The sequence below is a fragment of the Metopolophium dirhodum genome, chromosome 1 (assembly GCF_019925205.1).
Source record: "Metopolophium dirhodum isolate CAU chromosome 1, ASM1992520v1, whole genome shotgun sequence".
Classification (NCBI taxonomy): Eukaryota; Metazoa; Arthropoda; class Insecta; order Hemiptera; family Aphididae; genus Metopolophium; species Metopolophium dirhodum.
Window position 1 is genome coordinate 95056590 of NC_083560.1, and position 23953 is coordinate 95080542.

At 27.4% G+C, this 23953-nt stretch overlaps 3 protein-coding genes across 4 annotated transcripts; 2 read left to right on the forward strand and 1 right to left on the reverse strand.

The window, feature by feature from the left end:
• The first annotated feature begins 4959 nt into the window (after positions 1–4959).
• On the forward strand, positions 4960–5863 carry LOC132946675 (uncharacterized). Its single transcript, XM_061016722.1, has 3 exons — positions 4960–5133; positions 5263–5573; positions 5647–5863. Exons 1-3 carry the CDS (start codon positions 5071–5073, stop codon positions 5861–5863), a joined length of 591 nt encoding a protein of 196 aa, XP_060872705.1. The 5' UTR covers positions 4960–5070.
• Positions 5864–6114: 251 nt separating this feature from the next.
• LOC132936921 (uncharacterized) lies at positions 6115–8107 on the reverse strand. 2 transcript variants are annotated; one of them, XM_061003732.1, is made up of 5 exons: positions 7945–8107; positions 7742–7848; positions 7219–7535; positions 6631–6877; positions 6115–6569 (listed from the first exon to the last, which is right to left on the reverse strand). In XM_061003732.1, the coding sequence occupies exons 3-5, from the start codon at positions 7271–7273 to the stop codon at positions 6419–6421; spliced, it is 453 nt and encodes a 150-aa protein (XP_060859715.1). In that variant the 5' UTR covers positions 7274–7535; positions 7742–7848; positions 7945–8107; the 3' UTR covers positions 6115–6418. The 2 variants fall into 2 exon arrangements, with proteins under 2 accessions (XP_060859715.1, XP_060859714.1); XM_061003731.1 differs by lacking the exon at positions 7219–7535.
• Positions 8108–8669: 562 nt separating this feature from the next.
• LOC132935134 (scm-like with four MBT domains protein 1) lies at positions 8670–22059 on the forward strand. Its single transcript, XM_061001598.1, has 19 exons — positions 8670–8909; positions 9668–9819; positions 14226–14471; positions 14942–15015; positions 15098–15213; positions 15270–15477; positions 15564–15653; positions 15777–15903; positions 15969–16048; positions 16383–16587; positions 16653–16914; positions 16981–17220; positions 17293–17976; positions 18052–18221; positions 18664–18807; positions 18924–19176; positions 19244–19427; positions 19499–19642; positions 19924–22059. The coding sequence occupies exons 1-19, from the start codon at positions 8788–8790 to the stop codon at positions 19930–19932; spliced, it is 3510 nt and encodes a 1169-aa protein (XP_060857581.1). The 5' UTR covers positions 8670–8787; the 3' UTR covers positions 19933–22059.
• Positions 22060–23953: the final 1894 nt, after the last annotated feature.

Genomic DNA, 23953 nt, shown 5'->3' on the forward strand with positions numbered 1-23953 from the left:
CATGTCCCTACGGTCATTTGTTTTAGAGTTACACCAAAAACCAAAATCAATTTTCTCGAAAACAGATTTTGCGTAAAAATTCCCGTTTTTCCTTAATTTTTCTTTTGTTTTCACGTCGCTTTCGAAAACTACTGGGAAATTTTTACTTTTGACACACCAAAGTACCAACTAGATTCACTTTCCTATCAGAAAAGTTACTGTTGAAGAAAATCCAAGCACTTTTACTGTCCTAAAAGGTGATGACAAACACAAAAATGAAAAAAAAAAAAAATAAAAAAAAAAACACACATCATTGTAAAATCAATACATTCATCGCTTTGCTCAGAATCTAAAATAAATTTGGTCAAAATACTTTTTGTTGTACAGGTATTTAAAGTTTGTAAAATCTTGGTTATTCTAGTTACAGTTTTGATATGATATTGCGATAATAGTATTAATTGTTTGATTCCTATGTATAGTATCGGATTACGGACAGCATGACTAGTGACTACGCGTCGATTGTGCCGACAGCCATAAATAATATAAATAGGTCGTTTGCTCGTTGGCAATTTGTTTTATGGTATATTTTTTTATACATACATAGAAAGCTAGTTACTTAAGCATTAGCTTTGTGTGTGGGAAAATTATTGTAGCATAAGTAAAAAAACAAAAAGCGGGTAAGTGGAAGTCGCTATGTTGTACAGTACCTAAGTTACAAGTCGGTGACTGTAATGGATGGTATTGAATTTGAATTCAATGATATAATATCATTGTATACGAAAAACGATTTTGAGCGGAAACGGTTTGTCAGCCTAGGATATTTTATATTTATATTGTTATTACTTATTACTTAATAACTACGGTAGCCAGTTAAGTTGAATCATTATTATTTGTTTATTATCATATTTGTGTATATACTTTAGAAGTTTCAAGTACTCACGAATACTATTTTTTAAATATATAACACAAAAGTAAAATTGTTTGTCTTCGTTTAAATATCTAATTTTGTGCAAATTTGAATAATAATTATAAAAAACACTGTGTATATTTTTTTGGTTAAAGAATAACCTACTTACGTGTAACCTTCTTTTAAATTTTCAATGCAAAGCTGTAAAAGTTGAACATTTTATACATTTTTAAATACTACCTAAATGATTTTTAAATTTTGTCAAAATTCAAACTTTAAATTCTTATAAAAAAAATTATGCCTATGTATTTTTAATATTTTTCAACTGCTATTGTAACAATGTTGTTTTTAGGAGCCATGTATTCAATTTTCAAGCATTTTTACACAATAAATACAATTTTACTGACATTTATAGAAAAAAAAATTTAAAAAAAGGAAAATTGAAAAAGTCCGTAAACAGCTCACAACTAATCAAAATATTTTGAAATTGTTATCAAGCATTAGGAATTGATAAGATAAATATTATGGTGTAAATTTAAAGTATCTACAGCTATTTGTTTTTGAATTACAACAAAATAAGAAAATCGCTAGATACATATGAAATCGAAAATAAATCCAATGTTGTAAAAATTTGAACTTCAAATGCTCATAAAAATTTAATTAGACATTTTTTTTTTTGAAAAAGGTAGAGAAACTTTTGAGGAATCTTATATTACATTTTCGAAGATTAGATTTAAAAATAAAAATATTTATGAATTTCTAACTAAAAAATTTTGCACATATATTTCGTGATTTTTGCGTATTTTTGCAAAATTTGAACTTTAAATACTTATAAAAAAAAATTGTGCCTATGCACTTTTCATATTTTTCAACTATAATTGTAAAAATATATTAGAAGTCTTGTATTAAGCTTTCAAGCATTTTTACCCAAAGAATAGACTTATCGCCATTTATAGCAATTATTACAACAGTTATTGTTCAGAAAAGTACCTAACATAATAAGTTGTATTATAAATGGATTATTTATGTATATTCAATAATTATATTATTTCAACGATTGCAGTATTTATTACGGACAATATGGTTACATTTTAACATTAGGTATGTTATTATAACGGTACCTACTTAATATGATCAAAATTGAGATTTAAGACAAACGTCGATAATATTATTTTAAATTTAACACATTATTATATTTTATAAACTGACAAATAAATAACGCCATAAATCATAACATTATACTATTTTAATCTCTTGGGATAATATTATTATGCGTTTATAGTTTTTTAAACTTTTATTTTTGTTGCCATAGATATTATATTATTTTACTACAAGTTATTATAGGTACACGATCGCTATAAAAATCACCATACCTATTTACTAGTTCTAGATTTTTTTGTAAAAATGTGTTTAGTGTGCACTTTTGTTTCCTTAAAATTATGTTGTTTTATAATACTTATACTTTTCATAATCATTTTCATTTGCATTATTGATGGACTTGATTCAGGAGCCTCATTTAGTTCATTAACGAAGTCTTTGGTTAACTGCATATCAAGTGGAAATAAAACGAACAAGTCGAATAACACAGTGGACGAGAAACATGACATCAATATCGGAATAATTCCTTCATCTCACCCCGGCGATGATGGAAGAGAATTCGTTTGTTTTCTACCATTGTTCTTAATATCTCTGTCTTTGTTCCTGTTTTGCAATACATGTCCTGAATACTTTTTCCGGAAGAGGATTAAAGTTAACAAAAGCCGGTACATACACGTCGAGAAAAAGTGTGGCTGTAATTATGTATACGAAACTACAATTAATCCATAATAAAAGTTATAACTTAATTTTTATTTTTGTAATCATAATATTCGAACAGCCACTTCACTTTCGCCGTTACATTTTATTATTTTAATGCTACAGTTTAATTTTTAGAGAAAGTTACTATACATAGACTATTCACTATTAATATTCGGTACAACATACCTACTATGAATAATACAGAACAAAATGTCAAAATATATTGAGATGACACACGCACCAATGGTCTACCTAGTTTCCTGCAGTTCCCCTAATCTCTATTAAATATTGTTGCATCACTGTGTTATGTCTCACCGCGGCTCATAGTGCATATGGTATACGGAAAGCTCGTCTATTAGTACATGGTTCGTTATACCTGGTAATAACTAAGAAACGAAATTTTCACCACATAAAAAGGAGAACTTTGGCTGTGCAATATCGTTTTTATTTTTTAGATATCAGAATTTCAAAAAATGTTATTAAAGTTTGAAAACACAAACAATAATGGATTTTAAAACAAAAAGAACTTTTTTCGTATAAGTGATATCAAAAAAATAAAAACGATATTGCACTGACAAAGTTCTACTTTTTATGTGGTGAAAATTTAATTTCTTAGTTATTACCACAGTCTTAGAAGATAAGGTCCGACGACTGAGGCAGATTTATTTCAAATTTTACTCACGAGCGCTGCACGTTATACTTATTCTATACTTATTCGAGGTTATAATTTTATAATTTTAATAATATTTTGGGTAAGCCTCAAGATTCCGCCAAAATACAAAATCAACCATTGAACCACGGATTATATGAAAATAATTATAATGTTATTTTAATATAATCCGTGAATGAACGATGACAAAATAAATTAAATCAGAGTACCAATAAAATTGCATTATTTTTGCCACGGCATTGTATATTTATATCGTGTTAAGTGTTTTTACTTTTTAATCACTTCAATCTATGTTTTAATAATATTATATTACATCACCTCAAATAAGTATAACCTACAGCTACTGAGTTAGTAAGTAGTGAGTTAAATTTGAACTGAAACTGCCTCAATAAGCGGATACCGCTTAACAGGCGGGTGGGTGACAGTGGTCGGACCTTATCTTCTAGGTCCTTAGACCGTGGTTATTACTGTAGCTTTCTCGGTTCTTTTTCGCGGCAAAACAGTTTTTGCTACGTTTTACATTTGTAAGACAAAGACAACTATAAACCTATAAACTAATGGACAGCGCATTCCACTCCGCTCTGTCATCAATGCACGGGAATCATATAAGAGAAAGAAAGAAAAGAGAAAAAAGAGAAAAAGAACATAAAGTAGTAATCATAGACCCATAAACTAACACTGTAGTTCCCCTACTTTCTCTTTTCTCTTTTACTCTATATCGTTCCCCTGACCTCTCTCTCTAAGCGCTGTCCATTAGTTTATAGGTCTATGCCTATTATCTTATAAGACCGTTGTCATAGATAATTATAAATAATGATAAAGTTATCGCCAAATATCAGTAATAATGATTATTATTGTTCTCTGGTAAGTCATAATATTGTCATGTAGTGAAGACAATGGAGAGGATCTGGTGCGATAGCCAAGATCAACAATACACAGCTTTAATGGTCAAATTAGCATATATATGTAATGGACATTCAATTAATCAGGTTCAAAGTACAACAGTTATCAATATTGTTACCTTGGGTCAAACGGTATCGAATTTATCAGTTATAGCTCCTGGTCTTTACTCTTTACAAATTAAGAAATAGATACAATAGTAATAATAGTATAAACAAAGCCGCGTTTATCTACCTTTTGGGGCCTGAACAGACGACAGGCTTTTGCCGGACGGCAAACGCCGGATCATGGAGACAACTACAAGAAATTCGTTCACCCAAACCGGTGTGTCATATAGATGCTGGGTTTAAGGATACCGATTCACTATTGTGATACTGATTATTTTATACCGATTGCACTAGAAATTCATTGTAGTGATCGGGATGCCCCCTCCAAATCAAATCATCACATGCTGTCGTTCCCGCGCATTTTGAATATTACAAATTACCACAGATATTCTACTATTGTCTATTATAGTATAATATAAATTTATAATATAATATAATATATCTGTGCAAATTACAATGGTTGAAATCATAGATAATCTTCTATTATCAATGGTTGAAATTAATTCGAGTCTTCTGTTTTTGTTTTTTATTTTTTTAAATAACTCTTAAAATGGGTACTCATAAAGAGTTTTTATACAATGAGCAGTCAAAGGGCAATAGAAACTGTGGAAAAATTCAATGCGTTAAGGCAAACTTCTTTTCCAAATGTTATTGGAGCTGTTAAAGGCTGTCATATTGCCATATTAGCACCTTGGGAGAAGAGAAGTGTGATGCCAAAATTAGATAGGAATATGTTTTACAACCGTAAACAAGTTCCATCAGTATTGCTCCAGGTTTTTATAAGTTTTTATAAATAAAAAAAATGCATTTAATTACATTTAACATCATATTGCTTTTCTATCCAAATTTTCCTATTCCTTTTATGAATTAAAATAATTTTTATAATGAAATGTTTATTTCAGGGAATTGTCAATACAGACCAAATCTTCATAGACGTTTTTGCTGTTTGGTCTGGCTCATCTCACGATGCTAGAATATTTCGAAAAAGCACAATAGGGCAGAATATTTTAGAAAATCATAGCTCTATACTCCTCCCCAATTGCCATATTTTAGGCGATGGAGCATATCCATTAACCGAAAAAATTATGGTGCCATATAAGGATAATGGTCACCTAACACAAAATCAAGAGAATTTTACTAAGATTTTAAGCAGTTCACGTGTGGTTGTCGAACAAGCTTTTGAAAAACTTATCGGAAGATTTCGAAAATTAAAGTACATTAGTCTTTAAGAAATTTGTTTTTTCCTAGCATATCATTAATTTTAAGCATTTTATTTATTAATATAGACATATGGATGTATACCATAAATTGTACTGTGGTAAGATTATCACCCCTGCATGTTGTCTACACAATATTTGTATGACAACTGGAGATGACTTTGATGCCGATCCATATGTGTCTAAAATAGAGATAGGAGGTGATCTACATGAAGATGGGACTAGAAGCGGAGTATTAAAGCGTAATGAAATTTGCAATGCATTGCTACTACAATATCACATTTAAATATATATTTATTACTTTTTTATTTTCACAATTGAATATTTTTACCAGAAGTTGTAAATAAACAAAATGTCAAATATACATATTATTGTTTTGACTTAATTACACACATAATACATATATATATAAAATTTCAATTTCCTTTTGAATAGTTAAACTTTAATATAAAACAAAACTATTTATACAATTTAAATAATAAATAACAAACATAAATTATTGACTTCATTATAAAAATATCACTTTGTTTCCTTTAGTTCACTTAAGCTTTCTTAAACTTGAGTATAAAATAAAAAATAAAAAATAATAAAAAATTACATAATATTTTGTTCAAACTAAAATTATACATAGATAACAAACACTTTGTTTCCTTTAGTTCACTTAAGCTTTCTTAAACTTGGGTATAAAATAAAAAATAAAAACAATAAAAAACTACATAATGTTTTGTTTAAACTAAAATTATACATAAATAACAAACAAATCTACTTAGTTATTATAATTGTGTGTTAAACATAATTACTTTTATTACAATTAAAAATACAACAGAGCATAGGTATATTATTATGAATAACTATTACTCCAATCAATCTTAAACATTTTTTTGAACATGTCCAACTTTTGAATTTCAATGTCATTGGCTGTGTTTAATTTGTCAACAAGTCGCTTCTGAACTTCTAACAGTTCGTGTTCTCTTTTCTCCAATTTATCAAGTCTGAATGATTTCAATTTTTAGTTCAAAAATATTTTAAATTAATAAATATTCTTTAACTCACCTTTTGTTCAGTTCAATACTTTGTGTACTGATTTGATATTTTTTCATATTTTCATATTTTCCAAACCATGCTTTAAATGTAGAACAAGAATAATTTGGTGGCGACGTTGGTGATATTGTTGTTTGTGACGGTGTTGGTATTGTATATGAAGGTGGATTTAGAATGATATTTGATGTCATTGTTGTGGATGTAGAGGTAGAACTACAAGGCTCGCTGTAATATGAATGTGATGACTCATTCAGTAATTCTAAAAATATAAATCACAGTATTGAAAACTATACGATCAATACAAAAAGTTAGACATGGTGTTTATCCACAACAATACAGGACCAGTGACTTATTAAAACACCATTTATTAATTATAAAAAAAAGCATTGAGAAAGAAAGGTAAATTGCCACAAACAGTTAGAGATCTAAATATAATAGTAAAACTACAGCTAATGAACTTTTATGTTGTGCATCAGAAATATTTAATAACTAGTATCCCCCACTAGTAAAATTGCCTGGATTCTATGGTGTACACTGTATAGGACTACTCACATATTATAAAAAAATAAGTCAAAATAATAGGAATTGTTATCGATTTACCTTTGGGAGGAGATATGGACTGTTTTTTTCCTAAAGGTATGATTGCTTCATCCATTAACTTATAATACTGCCATTTAATTGCATTGTTGCCTGATTTTTTGATAAATCATAATATTTTCTATGTTGAGTGCTTAGTCTACGCCATTTCTCATCACAAACTTTAGGCGAAAACGAATAGCCCTTTTCAGCCATTTCATTTGTAATTAGCTCCCAGAGTTTAGATTTTTTACCTTTTTTTTTTGCTGATAAAAATTGAGTACTATATGAGACACGCAATGTTATAAGAAACTTGGTAGAATCTACTGGCCATGTTCTGTCTATAAAAATAAATTAAATACATTTAAGACAATTCAAGTATTTTATTTCAATTTTTCTATTGATCAATGTGGAATATCCAGTATTGCAAGTATCAATAAAAGTGTCTGGTGTCTAATGTCAGAATATCACTTAAGAAATTACAATAATGCACATAAATCAGTTTTTTAAATATATATATATATTGTTACATAGGTAGGTTATTTACCTTTATCTACTTTGACGCTAATGTCATGATTTACTTCATTAGAAATTTCTGCATACATTTGTTGGATAATCTCTTCTGCGTTAATACAGGTTCGTCTCCATACATTTCTAAAAGTGAAGTTTATATTATGATTCAAAGCATTGGTAAATGTCAGTTCCAATAGGCAATAAATAAAAACCACTTATCATAAATTATAAATTTACTTTCAATATAACTGTCCATATTTGTTTCAGACATCTGCCATTGAGCGACGTCATGTAAATATTGAATATTGATTATAAATTATAATAATATTTTTAATTCAAATAGGTAGAACATTCAATATTGAGATGTTGTAATATGTAAACTTCTTTTTAGACATGGAAATCGTACTGTCATAGTGTAAATTTGAATTATTTTATATTTTCATTTTTCAACTTGTTATCAGTGATAAGTAAGAGGGGTATGCATCGGCATCGGTATAACTAACCATACCATCGATATGGTTCAGAAAAATTAAACAGATTTCATAAAATAGTTCCACCGGTTTGTAGAACGAATTTCTTAAATTCACACCGGTTTCAATTTAAAAAAAATTAATAACAACGGTTTGGGCAAACGAATTTCTTGCTACACATGCAGGTGTGGCGTCCTCTTAATATTATTATTATTACTTTTTTTTTAAATAAAATTATTTATATATAAATATTTCATAATATTATGTGTATGTGTGTCAGTGTGTGATGGTGGGTAGTGGATTAAAAAAGATTTAAAAGGGCGGAAATATATTTAATTGCCAATAGCGTAGATAACTTTGCTACGGCTCTGCAGCTACCAATGTAAACTATGAAGTGGCGGTTGCGGCCATTTTTCCGTTTGAGAAGTTTATCAATTTAGCGTTATCAGTTAAAAAAATGGTACCTATTACATTTTAAGGTTAGTAAAAAAAACTTAGCGTTAGCACGTCTTGCCAGTTGCTACACGTTGTTTTGAGTGTCTTAACTGTAGTTTATTTGTTCTTAATATTGTTATTGTTACATTATACATTAAACAATAAACTTACTATAATGCCGAATCAGGTGAATAGTACAAGTGGTGTTGCCTATCAATGCATACTGAACTCGTGCAGAAAAAAGAAAACTTCAAAAGAAACTGTTAGTTTTTTTAATTTTCCTAATGATCCAGCAAGGTAAGTATTTGATATTAATATATTATAATGATGTTAACTATCAAATATTCAATATTAATTGTACTTGTTCAGTGGCGCCGAAGTACAAAATTAAATGTATGGCAAGCATCTACGACAACCACCCACCCCACCCCACAAAACCCACTAAGAAAATTAGAAACCCCCTCACAGTCTCACAAACAATTTGCCATCCACTTTTGTTTTATTTTTGATCAGATTTCTCTTCTTTTTTTCAACCAATACGTATGTAATAATATTAAAATTATAATTAACTACCTGCAACGGCCGCAACGATACTACAAAATACAAAAATATAAACAAAATGCAACCTTTTATATTATATTATAATATTATGTATACAATATTAATATTGTTATTTCTCTCAATGGGCAATATTACTTAATAATTTGTGATCCTATTCCTATTAATTTTCATAATTTTATTCTCCTATGAACCCACCCCCCAGCTAAATGTTTATATGTATGGCAGCTGTCATACATAAACATGGAATTCGGCGCCACTGTACTTGTTAAGTATACAACATATCAACATACACTCCATTTGATGATTAAGTACTTATGTAACTTACATTTACCTACCTAGTACCTAAATACTAATTGTTACTCATAATATTTTTAGTCTAGTAAACATTAATTTAGGTCTACACAAGGTAAACAAAACCGTGTACAATACATAACGAGTACCAAGTCAATTGTGTTTATAGTATAAATAAACTAAATTTTTGTTTATGCTTTTAGGCGTGCAATTTGGTTAGAAAACTGTAAACTGTCTGCTGATATTCTTTCAATTAAAAACGTCAAGTTATGTGGTAAACATTTTGAAAGTAAAATGTTTCTTAACAATTTAAGAAATAAGCTACAACCACACGCTATACCTAAACCACTTCCAGGTATGTAAGAACTAGTATGACATTAAACAGCAATAACTTTCTAATCACTTTTTATTTTTTATTTAATAAAAAAAGATCAATAATATCATAATATTTTCTGATATTTTCATAAAATATCATACAATAATACAATAAATTCAATAATTCTCGTATCTATTTTAGCCTATAATACATATCATAGATTTTTGCTGTCACTGAAAATTTGATTAAATTAACTTACTAAGTTTTTCCATTATTTGTTTTGCTACACTCTTGCCGAGTAAATAATTATATTGAAGACTGGCTATGACCAGAATTTGGGTGTATTTGGTGAGGCCAAGCCCATAAATTTGTATTATAATTGAAGTATTAAATCCTCTATGAATTATTTTACCTACATATTATAGTAAACATTGTTTGAAGGAATTATTTTCTCAAGTTTAAGCAACAATTCATTATTGATGTGTTTTTTTTAGAAGATGTCGGATCCACAGTCCACACACATGACATAATATATGTTTAATATTAGTAGTGTATTTTTAAAATTGGTTTTAGTTTATACAACAGCTCCATTCATGACATTAAATACTTACTTGACTTTAAATCCCCACTTTTGTTACTCATAAGCAGGGCTAGGAACTATTAAGACGTCTGAGTAAAGACAATATGGCTGTCATAACAATTATTTTTGGTTATATTGAAAAAATTGTTGATCTATAATGACTGTTTAAAGCTTTTATCAAATGTAATAATGTAACAATCAAAAATACTAAATACTAAAAACAAATTTTAAAGAAACTATAAAAAAATTTTTTTTAGAAACGAAGATAACAATATTTTTGATACAATGTAAATTTAATTTTAAAATAATAAAACAACATTTTTATTTTTTTTAGATTCTGAGCGAAGCGATGAATGTATTGATTTTACAATGATGTGTGTTTTTTTTTTATTTTTGTGTCTCTCATCACCTTTTAGGACAGTAAAAGTGCTTGGATTTTCTTCAACAGAAACTTTTCTCATAGGAAAGTGAATCTAGTTGGTACTTTGTGGGGTCATAAGTGTCTCGTATGCTGCAAATTGTATACAAAGTATTATATTCTAGTTCACTAGTAAAATTCACCGGTGGGTCACCTTTTTTTTCTACTACTCAATACACCGCGAGTCGTTTCTGACAACTGTCATACTCGTAGGATCATAAAAATTAGCAAATTATTTTGAGTTGAGAATTCATAAACATTTTTCTTTTTAAATCTAAGATTTGAAAATGTAATATAAGATTACTCATAAGTTTGTCTACCTTTATCAAAAAAAAAAATGTCTACAAGAAACTTAAATTAAATTTTTATGAGCATCTAAAATATATATTTTTACAACATTTGATATTCACTCGATTTCTCATGTAACAATTTTCTTATTTTATTGTAATTAAAAAACGAATGACTGTAGATACTTGAAAATTTCACTGAATGTTTATATTAGCATTTTCTATACACCATAAAATTTTGAAAATATTTTGACTCTTTTTGAGCTGTTTACAGACATAGTCAGTTTTCAATTTTTTTAGTTTTTTTTCTATAAATATCAATAAAATGTTATTTGTTGGGTAAAAAAGCGTGAAAATTTATTATAAGGCTTCTGATATATCGATCTAATAGCAGTTGAAAAATATTAAAAATACATAGGCACAATTTTTTTTTATAAGCATTTAAAGTTCAAATTTTGACAACATTTATGAAATTTATAATTTATTAATTATTTTGTAGTTAAAAATGTATAAAATGTTTAACTTTTATGGCTAAGGATTGATAATTTAAAACAAGGCTCCACGTAAGTAGGTTATATATAAATTACTTTATTCACAATATGTAATATCATAGGTTGACTGACCGTTTTCGCTCAGAATTGTTTTTCTTATACAATGATATTATATCATTGAATTCAAATTTAACACCATCCATTACAGTGACCCACTGACAATTTGGACAATATTGCTTAATATGACTAATGTTGACTAATCCCTCGAATGTAATTATAAATGGTTTCTACTGTATGTATTTATATGGGAATAAACTTGGAAAAGTGTAATTATATTAACTAATTTAATTATTAAATAATAATTATTTTAAAAAAAATTGTATTTGAGTATATTTTTTGTTTGTATAGGGTACTGATTTTATCTAACGAGTGACTTCAATATAAGATAAATCCTAGCCAATCATTACGATTACAAGTTATAAGCAATTCTTATTTCTTAGTTAGTAAAAACGATACAGTTGCGTACGATGCCAACTGCAACAGTGACAGTATTTGCTAAAAATAAATCTTTTATTAGGTATTGAAAAAATATTAAATAACATTGAGCTAATTATAACAAATTTAGTATTTACAATTGATACTCTGTATAGTATAATTCAAAATATAATTCAAGGGGACAGTGTGCAGTGGCTCTTAATTTTTAAATTATATAAATAATAATTTTCAATTATTGAAAATTAGTTTGTTGTTGAAATATATTAATAAAAACTTAGTATGCTTAAAATATTAACATATCAAAAATCATTAAGAAAAATATGCAATATACATTTTTGTATTTCGTTTGTGTGCATCATAAAACAAATTTGTGTAAAATTAGATTTTGAATATGCAGCTTCCTAAGAAATATACAAATGCATGAAGTTCCAAGCCCTGCTCATAAGTAATAACTAAAACGAGAACTATTATGATATAAAAAATTATCAAATATGCACTAAATAGTCCCTAAAAGAAAAATTACTCACCCTAATTCTACCAAAAAATTACATTTGTTTCTTTAAATATTTTATTAATAAAATTGTATGTACATCAAGTTAGTACATTAGTTAAATATTTTTACATTCAAACAAAATTACTTAACCACAAAAAATTGTGAGGGACAATATTAAACTAAAAAAATTGATTGGTGACACAACTGCCTATCTAATCTTTTGATGAACAATAGTTATTGTATGCTTAAATATCCAATTCCATCAAAATCTAAACTTCAGGCATTCATAAACAATTGTTGTGGAAAAACTCAACTTTTTTTTTAACCCGTCGTTGGTATTGCTATGCAGAGTCCCGCCATTGGTATTGAGTGAGCGCTATGCTCACCTCGTTGTTTTTTCATCATTATTTATTATACAATGAACATAAAATATTGAAACTAATAACCAATTATTTTAATTTTAATCTTTTACAAAAAAATTTCTTATAATTTTTCTCAATTATAAATTGTTTACCACTAAAAATTAATTTATTATTGTTTATCCATAATATAATCATTATCATTCAACTTGGCCCTAGTTGTCTGGAATGTTTTGCTGATTATTATACAGTATACGCGTATGAATATTGTGTGCTCCTTAAAAATAGGTCTAAAGTACCGAGTTTACGAAATAGTATTAGGTCGATCTATTGAGTGAGTGCTATGCTCAATTTATGGATATTAACAACATTGCATGTCGATATCTAATCGAGAATTATTTATAAAATTATTATATTTGCAAAAGTATATTTAAACATGTTTCGATTGAAGGTATAAATAATATCAAATGAATCAAGTAATAAATAAATGAGTGGCTCTCAAATAATAACGATGTGAGCGCCGCTCACATCGCGACCACTGACGGGTTAATTACAATTTCAACACCTTATGAGAAGTAAGGAACATTGTAGTTAATTTGAAATCTTAGATATGAATATTAGAAATTAGATTGATATTTAACTACGAAATATTTCACAAATTTTCGAGATTTTGACGATGTTCGTAACTACTTTACTTCAAACGCTAAATGCTAATAAAAATATATTGTAGATTTACGCTCCTCATATTTTGCGTTTTTAATTTTTTAAGTTTCATTTATTTTAGTTTGAGATAATAATATTAACCATATCAGTATTAATCATATCAGTACAACAACGTTTGTTATTATGTCCATGGTTATTGATAACAAAATAATTCATTCCTATAATCACTGAACCATACACGTTTTTAGTTTTGAGCCGATATAAATCCGATGCGTCGATTCGAAATGTTAACTTCAGCGTTTTGAAATTATAACGTTTTATTTATTTTGGAGAGAAGAATAACGGAGCACTTGCCTCCATGGCTCCAATGCTCCATTAATCGATACGACGCTTAGTGAAAGATCCTAGTTTGTTTCCAGACATTCGTGTTAACGAAAATCAGAATAATATAAACAAACGTCGTTTTTCGTTTCCGCATGCATGTGTGAAATACTTAAAGTAAAAATTTACCTATTCAGCGTATCGTGTTCATGTACAATGTACTGTAGTTTTGTGCATTGATAGCCATTATTGATCCCACAAAACAACGTTAGATTTGTGTTTTAATTTATCTTATAAGTTATCCACCCTTCTCAATATCATGAGTTTGTCTAAAACAGACAATTTGCTCGAGGGTCAATCAAGTTCACCTGACGATTTGCCCGAGGATCAGTCAAGTTCACCAGACGATTTGACGAAAGATCAGTCAAGTTCACCTGAAGATTTGCCCAAGGATCAGTCGAGTTCACTTGAAGATTTGCCCGAGGTTCAGTCAAGTTCACCAGAAGACTTGCCTGTGGGTCAGTCAAGTTCACCAGAAGACTTGCCTGAGGGTCAGTCAAGTTCACCAGAAGATTTGCCTGAAGGTCAGTGTAGTTCACTTAACTATTTGGCTGAGGGCAAGCCATCCACCAAGCATTGGCTTTGAATGATAGTTTTCTGTACTATTATTGAGTTTTAATAGTAGGCACTCAATGTCCTTTTATACAATTTCGCAATAGAATTTTGAGCCTAACGTAATTAATGTTGATATAAATAGTTCAAATTGCAGTAATTCCATTAAAAGGACTTTAAAACAAATTATTTTGTAAATTGTTTAGCTACTTTCCTGTAGAAGTATAAAATTGAATTAACTAAAAAATAAAAAATAAATAATAATTTCATGTTTAGATACATTCTGTTTTCCAATTTGTGTAGGTCCGATCATCCAAATAACATGATTTTGCATTTCATTATGTTCTATTAAAGCGCATAATATACAAAAGTATTTTTATGTATAGGTAGATACAATTTTATTTTTATTTTTAATCGTTATTTAAATGTTAATTGTTTTTAGAAAAAATATTTGATTGGAATAAATATCTTACTGCAAGAAATGCAGAAGAGGTGCCTGAAGATTTTTTTTATCATGTAAGTAGTAAATAAAGGGAAGTTATATTTGTAAATTTGTATTCAAAAAATGCTTACATATCAAATACAATTTTATCTACAGATTTGTAAGAGTGAACTGAATGGCATAGAAATTGGCTCAGTGGTCGAGATTGAAAATGAAGATCAATGTGGATATTGGTTTGCTAGTGTATGTTCATCAAAGGGCGTTTTAATGAAGTATGTAAAAAAACTTTTATTTTATTGAATACATAAGTAACAATATTTTTTATCAGCTTGCATTATTATGGTGATGACAATGATCAACACACTTTTTGGTTAGAAGTAAAGTCACCACGCATTCATTCTTTAAACTGGGGAAGCGAAAATAATAAAAAACTGATACCTCCTTATCCTGAAAGATTTTCACGTTACAAGCCAGAAGTTATTAAAGAAAAAGTTCATGATTGTGAGCATGTTGTTTCAAATGCTGTGTTACAAATGGTATATTTTAATATTTTATTAATTGTATAACGTCCAAAACAACTTTAAAAATTTCAATACCAAAATAACATATATTTATATTTCAGGGAGGTGCACCAATTCATAATATATTCAAGTGTGACATGTTTGTAGAAGTTCAAGATAGAGAATACCCTTATCGTGTTTGGATTTCAAAAGTACTATACATTTTATGATAATAATATTATTTACTCTCTTGAATGAATTTATTACGACCCAAAACATTGCCCACATTGAGTATTTTATTATTTTTAGTTGAATATTAAAATTTTTTTTTTTAGGTGCTAAAAAATGTGGGAGGAAGGTTATTTTTACAAATGCAAGGAATAAATAGCCCTGAAGAGAAACCATTTTGGTTATTTTATTTAAATGAACGTGTTTTTCCATTAGGATGGGCAGAACAAAAAGGTATTTTACTAAAATATAGTTTGCTTACTTTACTATATGTATAATCGGCTTTGTTTTATATTTAGGCCTTCCATGGAGAGTAATGAATTTAGATGCTAGCTTAGAAAATTCTATCGATTCTAGTGTATTACTGAATGTGTTAAAGGTATATAATTACAATATTTATTTTTTATTACTATGTTAATAATAATATTCCTAGTTTTAAATACTTTTAATATTAAATTGAAATAAATATAACATAAATTATACTTCAAAAGTATAGGTGATATTTACTTTATTTAAATATTCAAATATCTGAAAGTTACTTATTTTCTTTTTATCTTCTTTCTCATGTCAGCTATTTTAAATTGGTTTAGAAAGAGAGCCTTTTATTTAGTTCTGTTTAGATATCAATCCTTTCACGTAAAGATTTGTCATAATACATATTTGTTGTAAAATACTTTTTTTTATAAATGTTTTATATATTTTTCTGTTATCAGCCAAAGACACCAGAACAACACAGTTATAAAGTTGGAGAAATGTTGGAAGTAATAAATCCTTATTCATTGATGGTATTTTATGTTGGTACAATTGTTAAGATCTATGATAATCGTTATTTTAAAGTTGAAGTGGATAATGAGATTGATCAAGATAAACGTATCAGTTTTGTGGCTACCAAAGAAAATCCTTATTTATTTCAAGCCGGTTTGAAAAATTAATTTCTGTATAATTAGCTTTTTACATAGTTATGAAAATATGATTGATTTCAGGTTGGGCAAGCAAACACAAATTTTTGCTAAAACCTCCAACTGATTGGAATAAACCAGACAAATTTTCTTGGTCGAAATATTTGATAAGAAAAGATACAAAATTTGCTTCTGTAGATAATTCATGTAGAAAAAAGATAAATAATGTTCACATAGGTATGAAACTAGAAGCGGTTGATCCTTTGAATACTGATTGTATTCGTGTGGCTACAGTTAAAGGATTTGCTGACCATTGGATGTTTTTATCTTTTGATCGTACGAGTTGGTAATACATTTGAAAATAAAAATTTAGTGGAAATTGTTTGATAAATTATTTGTTCTATGAATTTAGTTGTCAAGAATTACTACATTTACGTTCAGTTTATTCAGATGAAGTTTTTCCAGTTGGTTGGTGTAATAAACACAAATATTCTTTGGATGTCCCAAGGCTCCCATACAATGACTCCAATGATTTTGAACATTGTTATTATTCATCGGATGTTGATATTGATTTAAGTCAATCAGACCAAGACTTGTCAACAAAATATCCTCGTTATTTAAAAGGAGAAATCTTTTATCACTTTAGCAAAAAGTATAATATTTTGTAGTTTTTTTATATTTTTGGTTGATAATATTAATATATTCATTTAAACTGTATTTTTAGGGATAAAATAAGTTTTGATGATGGTTTTGAAGAAATAGAAGATGATTATATTAAGTCTGGAGATTCTGATTCTGTTAATAATGTACCAATAGTTTCAGAAATAGAGATTAAAAATGATAGTGCTGATGAATATGATAATGATCCAATTTTGGATGCTAAAGACGAACCTGAATTAGATGAAGAATTTCATGATGCATTATTTTTGAATGAAGTTGATATTAAACCAGAAGAAGTTGATATTAAATCAGAAGAAGTTGATATTATACCAGAAGAAGTTGATAATATACCAGAAGAAGTTGATAATAAACTAGAAGAAGTTGATTATAACCCATCAAAAAAGAATAATGCAAAAGAGGTTAATCTAAAAATAAAAAAAGTTTATCATGTTGAAAAATCCATTGGAAATGTGGCTAAAAATTCTTCAAAACTGTTTTCTAAAAATAGCTACCGAATGTGTATTTACTTTAACAAAGATTGTTATCCTGGTGGTCATGTAGTCAAAAAGAAAATTCCTAGCTTACCAGTTTGTATTGGTCCCGGTCCCGTATCCTCAATATTACGGGAAGCAATAACCGCATTTGTTGATTTAGATTATTCTCCTGGGAATGCATTAAAAAAAATTAAAAAAATTCAAAATATGTTGTTTAACGGACCTGGTGGTGTTGAAGTGTGGATTTCCACCACGTATGTATTTAATTTATGTTCACATTATAATAATAATTAAATATAAAGAAATTATATTAACTTTTTTGATTTAAGTGCAACAAGAACTCATAGTAGTTTCACCGAATCTCTTCTTCTTCCTGAATCTAGGAAGATGGCTAGTACATATTGTTCTGCTCTTTGTAATCTATCTGGCATGTGTGAATTCTTTATGACTACTGAAGAAACGAAGTGTCCTCATGGTTGTAATAAGACAGAAAGTAAAGGTGAGTGTATATTATTTTTAATAGTTATTAACCAATTTTGTTGTTAGTTTTAATATTAGAGTTCAACATGAAACTTAAATTTAAGATTTTACTGTGTGTTTGTTGGTTTTTCTTACAGTGTAGTATTATAAGCAAGTTATGAGTATTTTTAATTTTAATCCTCAACATATTCATGAATTGCACAAAAATGAATGAAAATACCTTTATAAAACATTGATACATTGATAACGTTCTTACCTTGAAGTTAAATAATAAATCAATTCACTCTAAAATTAAAGCTAACATAACAAAATTGGTTTTACTGAACACATTTGTTATGTTGAATGTTTGTAGTATATGTCCTCATAAACTTTGAGTTATTGAGAAGCTAGGTATTAGATATTTAAATTAATATACTTATATAGTTTTTTTTTTATTAAAAATAATTAAATTGTCCATACAGATATGGTACAGCAGTTAAAACCTAAAATGAATACTCTGCCCATTCGTATGAAATCAAAAATAAAACGTCATCGATTACATGATGCTCAAAGATCTGCCAACGCTGTATGCCGTAAAGTAACGCATTCAGAAATTTCTAGAATTGGTAAGTATTAAATTATTGTTGTATCTGTTAAAATAACTTTTTTATTTTTAACTTTAACCAATCAATATTAAATAAAGATAGTATTTTAAATTGTTCTTTTTATAAAATATTTATAGGTAAAAAAGTATTAGATTGGTCAAATAAACCTTTAGTTTCAAGGTATAAACATTATTTGGGGAGTATATTGGATTTAGATGCACACATATTTCGATTAAATCAGAGTCCTACTGAACTGGAATCATCTCTTATAACTGAAATTATATCAAAAAAAAATATACTTAGGAGGATGGATCAAATGGAAATTTTCAGCAATACTAAATCTGAAATTGAAACCCCTGAAGAAAAACTATTTGTTGTTTTAGACGATTGGTATATTGTTTATTATTAACATGCTTTAATATATTAACAGTAATAATGATTTAAAAATTGTTTCTAGGAAATCAACTTTTGAAAACTATTATCGTCAAAATCCAAGATTTAAGAAATTTAAAATTGATATAGGACATTTAGAACATATTAAGATCACGTCAAATCCAAAATATTGGTCTGCTGAGGATGTTTATAAATATTTGACAAATGATTTGTTTTGTAAAGATGTTGGACTGAAACTATATGCTGGGGTAAATAATATTGAATTATACCTATCAACAGTTATCATTGAACTTTATTTATTATAATTTTAATATATTAGCAAGTTGATGGTATAGCGTTTATGCTATTGAATGAAGAACAACTTTTATTGCGATTACGATGTACAATCAATTTAGCGATAAGAATCCTGTGTCATGTAGCTGAAGTGAAATACGTTTGTTTAACAAAATATTGTAATGTGAATGTGAGTATTTAAATTGTGTCTTATAACCAATCTTAAATAGTATAATTTACTAAATTATATTATTAAATTAAAAAATAATCCAATGATAGGTGCATGGAAATGCAATGTTTAATTTATATATACGTTCTGTTCAAATATCTTTATAACTTGATTTTTTTCTAATAAATTGGAACATGATAATAATGTAGTTTTTTAACTAGATAATGTTTCTATATATCACAAATTATTCATAAAAAATATATATACTTATGTACTAATAAATGCATTTTTTTTTTTTACAGGTTGATTAAATATTATATACATTTTCTAGTTTTACATCTTTTACTTTAATAAGTAAAAAAATGAGATTTATCTGGATTAAGACTAAGACTTATTGACGATAATTATGAATGTTTTCATTTTTTAGATATTTGTGGTATATAATAATAATTAGGTATATTTATTATTAAAAATAATGATCAACTCCTTATAAAAATAATTATGCATTGTATTTTTTTTGTTTACAGTAATAAATTGTTTCAATAGTTAGGGTTTTTATACATTTAGTTAGTTAAGAGTACATTATTATTTAGGTTTGCGCTCCCGGAAATTCCCTGGAATAAGCTCAGGAATTAAAAAAAATTACAATTGTTATGAGCCATTATTCTTTGTTACTATAAGCAGTAACATATTTTGATTCAGTGTGTATAGGAAGTGAATTTGATATCATTTCATATTTGTCTTGAGGCTGATATTCACCCTCTTGAACCCCTCTTAATGGGCGCCTTACCATACAATACCATAGAATACCACTCTATAAATCTATGATAATATAATATAATACCTTCCTGTGGTATCTTCCAAGTATTCGGTCTATTTACCAACATTTATTACATCTTATATGAGTATACAAATAAAATAAATAAAACATATTATTCATGAAAGAAAAATATGAAAATAGAAACAATTAAACAAATTTAAAGTTGAAAACAATTAAATTGCGGGCTGCATATCAGTATTTAAAACCGTAAAAACTAAGAAAATCAAATTTAAAGCTTTTACAAATAACAATTAATTATTAATTTAAAAATAATAATCTATATTAATAATATAAATTACCTACAATAAAAATAAAGATTTGTTGCCATATCAATATTTTATAGAACATATTTGGTTGGTCCCTGTTTTTCTTTTTATTAATGTTTTGCTAAGTGCTAACACAAGATCGTCCAAATATGGTCTGTAAACAAAATTTTTAATACTTTTAAAACTCGGTTATCAAGTTCTCCTATTTTATCGAGTGAACCTTAAATTAAAGAACTGAATAATACATTTTCTTTATTTTGAAGTACTTAAATATATTTTATTATAATAACTAGAGGATGCAATGTTGAGCAGTCGTCTTCACAACTACACTAAATTAAAATTTAGCAAAAATAATGATAATCTAAATGTAATACCTCATATTAGTCATATTATGGTGAGTACACTATATTTTGTTCCCGTCATGATTGAACTCACAAGACCTATTATGGGCACAATCATACTCTACACCGCATGCTCAGAGCTACAAACAACCAATAGTCCTGAAGCCTATATTTCTACTATTAGTTTTACTAAAATACTACTAACCATATTATATGTATACTTTGAATTATTGCTATCTAAATTATTTCTGTATTTAATTATGTAATTAAGTAACTATATAATCACACCTACACCTTATTACCATATTTGTAAACTATGTAAAATTTCCATTTTGGCGTTTAATAAACAATAAAAATAATAATAATACAAATGTTGTGTAATGGTAGAACTAATTAATACATATTATGTTGAAATGTCACATTTAATTATTAGTATTGCATAAATTAAGTCAGACTATGTTTTATTAAATTAAATAATTTTAGAAACAGTATATTTTATTTTACTTATTTAAAAAATATAAATTAAGTAAAAAAGCTTGTATTTTTTTGTTTTTATTACATATGTAAAAAATAATATGAAGTTAATAAACAGAAAAAATGAATATTATTTGTGAGAAATCAGTTCATATATAACCAATAATTTGGAATATTCATTCACTACCCTACCAATTGGAACCATAAATTATTTTCAAACTAAATGCAGTTTGGATGAACTATTATTATCTGTTAAAATGTAAAATATACGTTTTGCAATATGGAAATGTCTGGATATAATAGATTAGCGTGAAATATTTTTTACCGATTAATTTTCATATGTAATATTATTATAATTAACTATGTATCTTAATAAAATATTTTTAGATATTATCTGGCCTTCAATCTCCATCAATGTATTTATTTGTATAATCATTGTTAACAATTTGAACAAACATATTATAATATATATAATATTTATCACACGAGACGCCTATAAAATTCTGGAAAGATAACGGCAGGAGAGTAATAATTTGGGAACTCAAAGTATGGTATCTAGAGGTTTCAATTTATATGTTTATAGCTTATAGTTTTTATTAATAAATATATCATCCAAATAATGAATGAATAATTGCTTATATTTTAATTTGTCACCATACGATTCACGAGAACTGAAAAATTGTAATTTTTAGATATATAAATACCCATCAACAGTTTTTACACCTGACTGTCACCTGTATACCGATGTTGTCGATCTACAAACCTTAAAAAGATACACGTCCTTCAAACGCATAACATAGCAAATTTACGTTCTGAATAATCTTAAGTCCTGAATTTTCAGGAACATGGTTTCTTTTTCGTATGATGGAACGTTTTGAAATTTTTGAGGAACATGAACGATTTTATTTGTTTCTTTTAAGGCACATTCACAGATAGGTTGTGTGTTGTGCGAAGGAGTGCTAACCATGGTTTATACATCTGGTAACCCTATCAGCTTAAAAGTTGAGCTTTAGTCAATCCTTGGTATGCTCTGTTACAATAAATTTGGTTATTACATGATAATAAAAATGCACAATTCTAGGTATTTAATCGACACAACGTAGCTGTGAATCCAACTTTATTCTTAAGTTTAGAAAAGTTTTTTTTTTATTAGAGAAAAGCACATACACAATCTATACAGTTAAGCACAATAAGCATATAAGAAAAAGGTTACAAAACATAGATTTCTTGAAGAAAAAACTACCCGTTAATGGCACTAAGCTTGGTTTTTTTGGGGGGGCGAGAGGGAGGTAATTGAGGAGAGATATTTAATTTAAATTGTTACAACATAATTTCCTTTTGAGTCTACATTGTGGATTTCCAGGAAGTGTGAAGGTATGTAACTTTTTTATTAGAGGGTTGGAGTGATTTTCTAGTTTGTCAAAACAGCGTTTGTAGAATAGTTTTGCAAAGCTATAACAGGTTGGATACCTAGATCTTGGTGGAAGGTAAATTTAGGAAATTGATATAATTTTTTTTAGAAGTTTATTCAATATAATATGAGCTAAATAATTAAACACATCACTTATATACGACAATACAAGTACAATAATATTGACATTGTTTACAAAATCAAGTAAGTCACTTTCCTTTTTAAAGGAACTTTCCAAGCACTGCCAGGATGAATAAAATACAAGTAACCACAGGCCACGGGTTATATTAAGCCCATTACTTGTATACCTGCTGATTTTATGATTTGTTAAGTTTTACTGTTTTAGATTCTGAGCTAGCTGATGAATCATGAATGTATTTGTATATTAAAAATTAGAAATATCCCTACTACCATCATTATATTATTAATTGTATTCTGCACAAAGATGTTTTAATCTATTTTTTCTACTACTATTTTTTAATGGTACCCAATTCACGCATCACGTTGTGTTAGTTCAGAATTCAATTTTAAATAATATATATACCTATATGAATTTCATAAAGTTTCAAACCCTGGACTTTATCATACACATTATACTTAATACTTATACATTGCATACAGCTGTGCTTTTATTAAATTATATCTTGATTCATGATTCTTTATTGTTGTTAAGTTATAAATTAAAACGAATCACGGAAAAAAGCAACAGAAAATAAACAAAAAGAAAAAATCAAATTTGTATATTTTTAGTTATTGTACCATTATAATATCATATTTTAATAGACATTAGATCTATTTTTCTAATTACAAATTTAGAATTGACCCGGTGTCTTGGTTATACTCATCCTTATATCATAATAACAAATAAATAATAGATGAATAAATTAAATACAGAACATATTATAAACCGTAAATTATATAAGAGAGTAAAAATTATATTTTTGTTGGTTATATAAAATAAAAAAAATAAAATTTGCTTAGTCAAATAAAGTAAAAAAAAAATAACAAATAGGTACAATA

Excerpts from the sequence above, each read along its gene's own strand:
- LOC132946675 (XM_061016722.1), top strand. The coding sequence starts at position 5,071 with ATGCCAAAATTAGATAGGAATATGTTTTACAACCGTAAACAAGTTCCA. Across the intron at positions 5,134-5,262 it reads TTCCATCAGTATTGCTCCAG|GGAATTGTCAATACAGACCA; the intron begins GTTTTTATAAGT and ends TGTTTATTTCAG. Across the intron at positions 5,574-5,646 it reads GGAAGATTTCGAAAATTAAA|ACATATGGATGTATACCATA; the intron begins GTACATTAGTCT and ends TTATTAATATAG.
- LOC132936921 (XM_061003731.1), bottom strand. The coding sequence starts at position 7,799 with ATGTATGCAGAAATTTCTAATGAAGTAAATCATGACATTAGCGTCAAA. Across the intron at positions 6,878-7,741 it reads TAGCGTCAAAGTAGATAAAG|AATTACTGAATGAGTCATCA; the intron begins GTAAATAACCTA and ends TTATATTTTTAG. Across the intron at positions 6,570-6,630 it reads AGTATTGAACTGAACAAAAG|ACTTGATAAATTGGAGAAAA; the intron begins GTGAGTTAAAGA and ends GAAATCATTCAG.
- LOC132935134 (XM_061001598.1), top strand. The coding sequence starts at position 8,788 with ATGCCGAATCAGGTGAATAGTACAAGTGGTGTTGCCTATCAATGCATA. Across the intron at positions 15,214-15,269 it reads TCAAAGGGCGTTTTAATGAA|CTTGCATTATTATGGTGATG; the intron begins GTATGTAAAAAA and ends ATTTTTTATCAG. Across the intron at positions 16,049-16,382 it reads TATTACTGAATGTGTTAAAG|CCAAAGACACCAGAACAACA; the intron begins GTATATAATTAC and ends TTCTGTTATCAG.